The sequence below is a fragment of the Protopterus annectens genome, chromosome 3.part0 (assembly GCF_019279795.1).
Source record: "Protopterus annectens isolate FY-2018-M chromosome 3.part0, PAN1.0, whole genome shotgun sequence".
In the NCBI taxonomy this organism is placed as follows: domain Eukaryota; kingdom Metazoa; phylum Chordata; order Ceratodontiformes; family Protopteridae; genus Protopterus; species Protopterus annectens.
Window position 1 is genome coordinate 1,130,278,590 of NC_056731.1, and position 10,449 is coordinate 1,130,289,038.

The window sequence follows — 10,449 nt, forward strand, 5'->3', positions numbered from 1 at the left end:
AGAAGATTTTTCAAGTTTACTGAGATTCCCAAACTCCTGCCAAGCTGTAGAGTGTAGTCTCTGGACTGAAGGAGCTGACACTTGGTGGTGGCGGAGAGGAGCCAGTCGTTCAAATAGGGAAACACCTGGAATCCTCGTCGTCTCAGATGAGCTGTGACCACTGCCATGCATTTGGTAAACACTCTGGGGGCTGAAGTGAGGCCAAAGGGCAGGGCTCTGAATTGGTAATGACTGGTCCCTAGCCGAAAGCGGAGAAACCTTCTGGAGCGTCTGTGAATCTTTATGTGATAGTACGCATCCTGAAGGTCTATAGAGCACATCCAGTTGTCTTTGCCCAGAAAGGGCAGAATGGACTGAAGCGTGACCATCCGACATCTTGCCTTCTTGACAAATCTGTTCAGATTGCTCAGGTCTAATATTGGTCTCCAATCTCCCGTCCTTTTGGGGACCAAAAGAATCTGGAGTAGATGCGGATCCTACCTGGTCTGCTGGCACAGTCTGGACGGCTCTTTTTTCTAGGAGCTTTGAAACCTCCTGTTCTGCCAAATCCCTTTGACCGGGTGAGATGTCTGGAAGGGATTGTAGAGGTATGGAAACCTTTGAAGGGATTTTGTAACCCTCGGATATAATCGACTGTACCCACATCTCTTGAGATAGGGATTGCCAGGCTACTGGGTACAGCGAAATCCTTCCCCCGACTGCCTCCAAGGGTGGACAGTCAGGCAACACCTCAGGGATGCTGAAAGGGCTTCTCAGGAAGAGACTCCCTGTTGCCCTGGTTCTGAGGACCCCTGCCTCTAGGGCGGCGTCTATTATTGTTACCCCTCTGCCTCTGGGGTAAACTGACCACGTGTGTCCGGTGTAGCTCCTTGGGCTTTACGGAACCACATCTTCCCCCTTCTGACCCTTGGGGTATGGTCTAGAAGGAGTGGAAAACTGGACTCCAACGGCAGAAAGAGTTTTACCGTCCTGCTCACACCTGGTCAAGGTATCCTTCACCTGAGGTCCGAACAAAGCCGAACCATCAAAGGGGGTATTAGTGAAGGACGCCTTAAAGGGGTCCACAAAATTACAAAGCCGCATCCAGGCTTGGCGTCTAAGAGCAACTCCTGTGCCTGCGGCCCTGCTCGGCCGCATAGGATATGAGCCGCATGGAGGAGTTAGATATGGAATTCAGGATAGCAAGCTGCGAGGCAATCTTTTCCTGAGCCCCAGCAGCAGAAGGATCCTGGACTACTTCTCCCAGTTCCTTGAGAACATTTCGTTGAAGCCTGGTGAAGTGACAAAGATAATTCAGCGAGCATAGCAAAGGTCGCTGAAGAAAACATCCGCTTTCCATACCTGTCCATGGTCCTAGAGTCCTTATTAGGAGGATGGACAGGTACTGAAGGATCCGCCAGTTCCTTCTTAGTGGCAGCCGCCACCACCATAGCATCCACCGGAACACCCTTGGAAAGGAACTGTTTGTCCGAAGGGGCCGTAATGAATTTGGATGGTCTTCTGGGGACAGGTTCCACAGAATCTGGAGCCGCCCATGCCTTCTGAGCCACTACCTGCATAAGTGGGTCGAAGGCGGAGACACCCAGGAGGTGGAGGGTCGGGATCCAAAAGCCTCCAGGTATACCGACTCATCCTCGGAGGGGTCAATGGAGGCCAATTCCCCTCTGTTTGAGGAGCTCAAGGATGTCTGAAAAAGAGACATCCTCAGAGGGGGACCGTGGGGAACCCTCCGACTCATCTAAGTCGGTATCAGATGTAGTAGACTCAGGGGAGTCTGTGTGTTTCCTCTTACACGTCCTCTTCCGAGGGGGTTCCCCTGCAGGATCAGGAGAAACCTCGGAAGAGGAGGAAATTCCCAGTGGGGAAACCTGGGGCGATGGATCCCTGGGCCTGTGAGCAAGAGGCTGGCAAGAGGCATCTGCAGGCACTGGAGAGGGAGGAGCTAGAGGGATGGACCGTTGACCAGTCTCAGAGGCCAGGACACTCCTCATCACCTCAAAGGCGCCTCTCCCAGGAGGCGGAACACACCGCTCGAAGAAACAGGAATGGTCGGCTCCAAAGAGAGAAGGCTCGAGGCCGATGTCGGCGCCGAGCTTACCAAAGCCGAAGCCCGAGAGGGAGAGCGGGTCGGACAAGGGTCCGATGCCACTAGCCCCTCGGAGCCGACAGTGGAAACCCGGCGACGGATCCCTCCAAGGAAGGTCTCAAGGAGGAGATCAGAGCCGAGGACGATGGAGCCGAAGGATGTATCGGCTCCGGCATCGAAACAGTCGCTGTCCCGAGAAGCTCCGGCTCCGAACTGCGGTGTGGAGTCGGAAGAGGAAGTTCAAGGATTGGGGCTATAGCCGAAGTCTGTTGAGACGGGCTATGGAGCATTTGGGCCAGTGCCTGAGACTTCAACAGCCTGCTTACCACCCTCTCTAAATCATGGTCAGACAGCCTGGAAGATCTCGAAGATCGGCTTCGATGGCTCCGCTCCAACAAAAGAGGAGACCCCGGAGCCGAGTGGATACTCAGTATAGAAGGGGACCGGGATCTCTTACGGGTCGAAGCCATCGGAGCCGAAGTCCCTTGAACCCCAGATGGAGCCGAGGATATCTCGACTCCGAAACTGGATAAGGTGTCGGCTCCAGCCGGAGCCGACAAGGCCACAGTAGTCAGGGTGTCGGAGCCGGCCGAACCCACTACTTTCAAAGAAGATGCATCGGCTCCAGCCGGAGCCACCGAAGGAGGCTTGGACACTGTAGCCTGAGCCTTCGGTGGTTTAGGAGGTTTTCCTGACCCTAATTTAGGAGGAGAACCTTCTGGCTTAAGTAAGCCTCGGAGGATGAGTTTATTCCTCCTTTCCTGCAGGACTCTCTGGCTAAAAGCATGACATAAAGCACAGGAGTCCTGCAGGTGCAAAGGCCCCAGGCAATAAACACAAGAAGTGTGACCGTCTGTCAGAGACATTTTCTGACAGCACTGGTCACACTTCTTGAAGCCTGAGACCTTGCCTTCTTTTGACATCCTAGGAGGATGGAAACACAAACAGTCCCAACAAACACACAAATTAATCCCTTACACAAACGCACAGGAAGGGAATAACCAATGGGGAATTAGGCCTGACTAAAAAACTTTAGATAAAAGATTATAAAAAGTTTAAAAACAAGGGAATAGGGTGGGCTGTAACTAACTACAGACTAAACTAACACTAAAAGGGAAAATTAAACCCCTAACTACACTTTTTCTTATTTCACAAGAAAAAACTTACCTCAGCTGGCAAAGGAGACCTCTTTCGCTAAGCGGCAAACGAGATCTGAGGTAGTTCCGCCTTGCATCATGGGATATAGGGTTGCCTCGAGCTGGTAAAAGGAGTTCTCGAGCTAAAGCAAGTGCCGAGTCGGAGCCGAGGATCGGCTCCGAACCCATCCAGCAAGAATGAAGGCGAGATTGACAACTTAACATCCTATGATTATTGGCAAAAATATACCACCCTGGTGGACTCCTAATGTAAATAGGCTATTCAACAAAAGGAAAAAACATTCTCTCCAAAGTCAAGGAAAAGAAAACAGTGCATAAAGAAACTCACTAGTCTAAACAAGCAAATTAGAAGGCTTGTCAAATATGCCAAAGCAAATTATAAGACAAAGATAGCCTCCCAAGTAAAAGATAACTATATGGCCTTTTTTTTCCCTTTTTTTAAATTTTATTATGTTCGTAACCTCAGGGAAAACTCCCAGAAATGTGCAGAGTTACTCATGAATGGCAACACTTACACCCAGCCTGAAACTACTGCAAACCTGCTGGCCGACAAGTTCAGTTCAAACTCCCTCCCGCCCATCACCTCCTACTACACCCAATGTACCCACAACAAACCCCTACTAGTCACTACAAGGAATAGGCCCTTACTGCACTCGCTAAAGCCAAAAACACCATGGGTCCCGGATGCTTCTTAAATAGCTTAAAACAGAATCCATCAGGGTCACTACAAACCCACTTTAACCACAGCATCTGGATGGGCTTTGGACTAGATGAATGCAGGACTGCAACAGTCATCCCTCTGCACAACTGATCCAGGGAACTATGGAACCATAAACTTGACCAGTCTTATCTGCAAGCCATGGAGAGAATGATCATAGACCTGATCAACGACGACATATGAACTCTCCAAAAACTGAACCAGACCCAATTTAGCTTTGTCAAAGGGAGTTCTTGCCTGCTCAGTCTGATGGACTTCTTCAAGAAAATCACCAGGGTCACGGAAGAGGGTAAATGGTACATACCACTATTTAAACCTGGCCAAAGCATTCGACAATTCCCCACTGAAGGATCATAGACAAACTTACTGAGTTATGCATAAACCCCTACATCAACAGATGGATAGCCAACTGGATCAGTGATAGGAAACATGTTGTCTGGATAGGTGAACCCACTTTCGGTAGGAAACCTGTGACTAGCGGTGTCCCACAGGGCTCAGTGTTGGGACCCCTACTGTTTAGTACGTACTTCTCTGAAGTGAAGGCCACTGTCTGGGGGCCTCTGGCTCACAAAGTTTGCTGACGACTGTAAGTTGAGAGCGATCAGTGAATCCCCAAATGATGTTCACATCCAACAAAAGGTGTAAAAATGACAAATGACTGGTGCCAAAACCATGGTCTGAGATAAAATGCTACAAAATGGGTAATCATACTCTTCTTTAAATCAGATATCCCTGCAAATTATAATATCGATATCACCCCCTAAAAGTACACCCAATGGTAAGGAACCTAGGAATAAAAATAAACAGCAACTTAAACTGTGACCACTAGGTAGCTACAATACTAAGGAAATCCTTCTGAGTGGCTGAACTTATAAGTAAAGCCATGGCATCAAGATCAAAGAAAGTCATAGCGCCACTGTACTTGGCCCTCATCAAACCCATAAACAAACGACTGCTGGTCAAAGCTGTCAAAGCAAACTATGAAGCAAAGATAGCCTCCCAGGTGAAAGAGAACCATAAGGCTCTCTTTTGCATGTACTTAACCAGGCACTTACACCACATGGAGCAGTCCCAGAGTTTTCTTACTAAAAAATATAAAGCTATAAAGCGTAAGCCACACGTCTTATGCAGACCAACTAAAAGCCCTATCCCTTTACCCAGTCTCACATCGTTTATTGAGAAGAGACTTCTGCCTGACCTGCAAGGCATTCTCTGATCCAGCCCTGATGAAAATGTTACTCATTCGCAAGAAAAATTCTACAAGCTCTATGCATTCCATGGACCTGAACCTTATTTGGTCTTTATATTAGAACATTACCCCACCACGATTTTCATGCGGGAATGGGTGTGGCCTACATGACTGACAGGGCTGAGTGACAAGCCATGCAGATTATACAGTGATATGGTGAATGTCAATTTTCTACATTTATAAGTGCACCGTCAAAAGCACCGCATGTCCTGGGTGTCTGACTTGCTTTGTCACTTTGTACTTAACCACATACTGTGTTGTAGGGTAAGAAGCAGGTCAGAAGGACAGTATGTACGCAGTATCCGCAAGTTCCCACTTTACAGACCATACCCATAACCCGTGCATTCCCACCTTTCTTTGGTACAATGTGCAGTAATTGCTTTTGCCCCCCTGCACCCCCCTCATCTTTTTTAAACCTTTTTTTCCTGGAGATAAAAGCAACAAGCAATATTCTGAAGCAGTGGGACAATAAATACATGCAATAAAAGACCTCCCAGAAATGTTGCCACCTGCACCCCACACCTTTACAGAATAGGAATTTTAAGTCTGTGTAATAGATTTTATACATGCAGCATTTTATGTGTTCGCCCCTCCCCTTTAAAGAATTGTAATTCTCAATGTAATAGTGTAATACTTTTGTATAAATGCAGCATACTGTGCTTGTTGTAAGATCCGCAGTGGTGGTGCTGTGGTAGCGTTGTCCCATTCGATTCTCAGCTAGAACGTCTTCTGTGGAGACATGCGTGAATGGGCATACCTTCGTTGAAGGTTGTGTGTCAGGGCCGGCCACTCAGCACATAAAAATCAACTGCCAATCATTAGCGGACCAGAGTTCCACTGTGGCGACCCCTAACCGGGAAAAGCCAAAAAGACGCAACAACTGTGCTTGTTGTAAGAGGTAAAAATCGATTTGGATCGTTATACCATTTGTAAGTACACGCTCTGCCAAATTATTTAGTCTAACATGTACTATATCAATGAAAATTGGAGATCATGGTACCGGTACCAGCAAATAAGGGAGAAAAGGCTTTGTACTGAAATAATTACAAAGTTTGTCATACTCATTTCTGAGAGGATTGTTTTCCCAAATTTATTCAAAGCAGTTTTCAAAATAAATTCATGCGGAGAGTGCTGAGCGGGGTTTGGGTGGTCCTTGCTACTGCACATCTGGTGGGGTAATGTTCTAATACAAAACCCTTATTTACGACTCGAGGCAAATTCACATCCCAAAGGTTACCTCGTCTACGGAATAAACTTTCCATCTTTGTACAACAAAACCCAACCCTCACTCTATTCAAAAAGAATTTCGATAAATGGACAGAGAACCTTAAATTCACTCCTGGGGTACTGCCCATGTCCCTTACGGACAGAGGCAGTCTGTAAAACGACTCTGGGCTCCAACACCCCAAAAACCACTACCACATCCCAGATCTGGGGGAATTCAAATATAATATAGTCATATCCTGGTATTATTGGCTAGGCTTGTAAAGGCTCTTGTGACATATGCCTACTAAATCACCTATAAATGGCTTGGTCCTGTCTGTTTCTGTAACTGTGAAAACAGTATCTACAATGATTAGTTCATAGCAATTTCCTGTTCCTGGTTTTGCGTGGTCTTATCTGGAAGCTAAGAAGTACGTTCGATGATGAAACTTCATAACAACTTGAATGATGCTGCAGTTCCTCACTTGCGAAGCAATTGTATAAACTATATAACAGTGTACTGCCTCGCGGGCGGTACTAAGCAGCTTGGGGCGTGGTATACTTTGATTGACAGGTAACTTGCTATAGCGCCGCCCCTCACTGGCGCTACTGCGACGAAATACAGTGGAATTTTTATTAGTTTATTTTATTTCATTTTATTTTATTCTCGTCAGAACGTGGAATATATCGAATATACATTGGAATTTTTCTTATTTTATTACTTTACTGTATATTACTTTTATTTTATTCTCGTCAGAATGTGGAATATATCGGATATACATTGGAATTTTTCTTATTTTATTAGTTTACTAACTATATAACAGTGTACTGCCTCGCGGGCGGTACTAAGCAGCTTGGGGCGTGGTATATTCGGATCCAACAGAAGTGTATGCATTACTCTAAATAGGCTGTCGCTATTCCTAATCTGTTTAAATACTCCACTGACCAAACCACTACGGGGCTGAATCAGTTCATCATCAGGAAAGAAACTCCCAGGAACATTTCTTATCAATGTATTATACACAAAGTAACTAAAGTGTGTGAAACACTGTTATGGAATATGCACATAAACCATGTATTTTAAAACGTGACAATCAATGTAATCAACTGTGTGTCTCTAGAAAATTTTGAACGCAACACATTTCACAACACTGCAATTCCTAGAAACTAGGAGGGGAGTATACATCCAAAACTGCAGGACAAAAAAAAATCAACAGTAAAACTCCTTTAAGCCAAACATCAAAGGTGGGTGGCATACTCACTCACTCGCACACACACACACACGTCAAATCAGATCCCGAGATTCAAGAACTTCACAAGAAGGCAGCTTGCCCGGGCATGTCAACTTTTACCTTCTTCCCACAGTCCTGTTTGGCAACACCTGCTGAATTTTCCGTTGAATTAGCAATGATCTCTACTTGATCCATAGTCGCATTAAATTTGTCAATATACTGACTACGAAAAATGCTGTGACAAAAGATAAAGCGAAACAATATCAACGTAAAGGACAAAATTGACCCAGTCCACGGATTACTCTAACCAACACAAGTCGGAGAAATAAAAACGTCAACTGACAGCGACAAAAAATATACACGAATAACCTGGTTACCGTACAAACACCGAGTGCTCAGATTGCTTTCCGAGAGAAAAACTGTTAACACTGAAGTGATAGAAAAGTTATCAAACTACACTTTTTGTTGACTTCCAAAGACAGTGAGAACGTTCTATCAACTAAAGGAAATGAAAATGCCGGTGTCAAAAAAGGGATTAACTGTTACGTGCGCGCGCCCCCAACTAAAACATGGAAGCTGCGCGCGTGCTCATGATTAGGAGCATCACGCAGCTGCATTTGCAACCCGATTTTCAACTTTGTTTTGCCATCCCTTTAGTTTCAATTGTGTCATGTATTTAATGCCATTAACTTATTTGTATGACAATTTTCATTAATTTTAAACTTCACTCCTCTTTTTTTTGCCCCAAGTTTACTACAAATAAAGTACAGTTTTGTACCTACCATAAATGTAGATGTTCGAGGATATCCATTGCTGCAGTCCTGACATATGGGTATTCAATACCAAAGGGCTAGAATCTGGCGTCGGTCATGGCGCTCGAGGCTGACATCAGTATGTGCCAGTACAAATGCGCATGACCAACGCCATACCCTCAGTCTTTCTTGCCTCAGAGAATGCAAAAATACCACCCAAAACCCAAACCTAAATAAGGGGGTAGGAGGTTTGGACTGGAGCAATGGATATCCTCGAACATCTACATTTATGGTAGGTACAAAACTGTACTATGTTCTTCGTCTACCATTGCTGCAGTCCTGACATATGGGTAGAATCCCAGAGCAACGGAAAACAGGGAGGATGGCCAACTAAATAGAATTAGGAGCTGCTAACATGCCCTGTAGAAGAGCAGTGGCAAACCCAGCCCTAGACCTAGAATAAAGAGGTAAATGATAATGCTTAGTAAATGTATGTACAGAACTCCAAGTAGCTGCCTCCAAAATGTCCTTAGCAGCTACCCCTCTCAAAAAGCAGTAGAGGTGGCCGTAGCCCTAGTAGAGTGAGGCCTGATCCCAGCAGGAACATCTTTCCCATGATGAGAATAACAAAAAGCAATACAATGGCCAATCCACTTGGAGATAGTGTGGTTTGAAACAGCTTTCCCTTGTGAAGTCAAAGCAAAAGAAACAAACAACTGTTGAGATCTTCTGAACTCTTTGGTTCTGCTCAAATAATATCTTAAATGCCTATGCACATCCAAAGAATGCAAAACTTTCACCCCTTTATTTCGGGGGTCAGCATAAAAAGTAGGCAAATGTATAGATTGGTTCAGTGCCACATTTGAAATTACTTTAGGCATAAAAGTAGGATTAGTACGTAAGGAAACTCTGTCCTTGTGAAAACCAGAAATGGTTCTACTGCCATGAGGGCCTGTAATTCAGAGACCCTTGTAGAAGTAACAGCCAACAAAAAGCAGTCTTCCAAGACAACAACTTCAACTCAGCTGGGTGCAAATGGAGGCAGAGTCAGCTTCTCCAAAACAAAAGTAAGATCCCAGGCTGGAGTGGGAGCTCTTCCTTTGCCCTCTAAGAAACTGTCTAACCAATGGATGAGAAAACAAAGGAGGGTCACATTCATAGTGAGCAGAAATAGCTGCAGCATGCACTTTAACAGAAGAGAAAGACAATCCCTTGTCTAACAAAACAGTCAAATATTGCAAAATACAACTCAAGTTAGGCAATTTAACATCAAAGCCGTGAGCTGCACTCCAAAGAAAAATCTCTCCCATTTATCAGCATAAACTTTCAGAGTAGTAGGGCCTGGCTTCCAAAAGAACATCCAAAACTTGTTGTGGAAGCTGCAGGCCTTCCTCCCCAAAACTGAATTCTCCAGGCTGTCAGGGAAAGAGATTGCACACTGATATTGAGAAAAATGATTGTCCTCCTGAGTCAATAAGTGAGGAATCTGTGGTAATGGCCAAGGTGTCCCAAGAATTAAACTCCTTAAGAGAGGGTACCAATGCTGTCGAGGCCAATCTGGTGCTATCAGAATCATGAGGCATTTCCTCCTGACTTTCTACAATACCTTTGGAAGAAGAGGCAAAGGAGGAAAGGCATACACGTGCAGGTTTCTCCAGCTGAAGGATAGTGCATCTATTTTCCAGGCTTTCGGATGAAATAGCCTTGTGCAAAACTTTGGCAGTTGATAATTCAGAGGAGAAGCGAACAGATCTATGTCTGGAGTTCCCCAAGCCATGGTCAACTGCAGAAACACCTGATGATCCAACTTCCATTCGCAAGGATCCACAATCTGTCTGCTCAGAACATCTGCTAAAGAATTTTGTGCTCCTGGCAGAAACTGTGCTCGAAGAGTGATGTGCAGTTTTAAAGCAGTTTCCCATACTAGCATTGCTTGTCTGCACAATGGATAAGAATGGGTTCCCTTGTTGATGTACCACATGACTGTTGTGTTGTCTGTTCGAATCAACACCAGTCCTGATTGAAATAGGCTCTTGAATGCTTCCAAAGCAA

At 45.3% G+C, this 10,449-nt stretch overlaps 1 protein-coding gene across 1 annotated transcript in view; it reads right to left on the reverse strand.

The window, feature by feature from the left end:
• RIOK3 (RIO kinase 3) overlaps nt 1–8,196 on the reverse strand; it is a gene marked incomplete in the record, with an annotated part of 1,226,621 nt that extends 1,218,425 nt beyond the window's left edge. Inside the window, 1 exon segment of the mRNA XM_044065363.1 lies at nt 7,766–8,196. Within this exon segment, the coding sequence (XP_043921298.1) occupies nt 7,766–7,840 (75 nt within the window).
• Nucleotides 8,197–10,449: the final 2,253 nt, after the last annotated feature.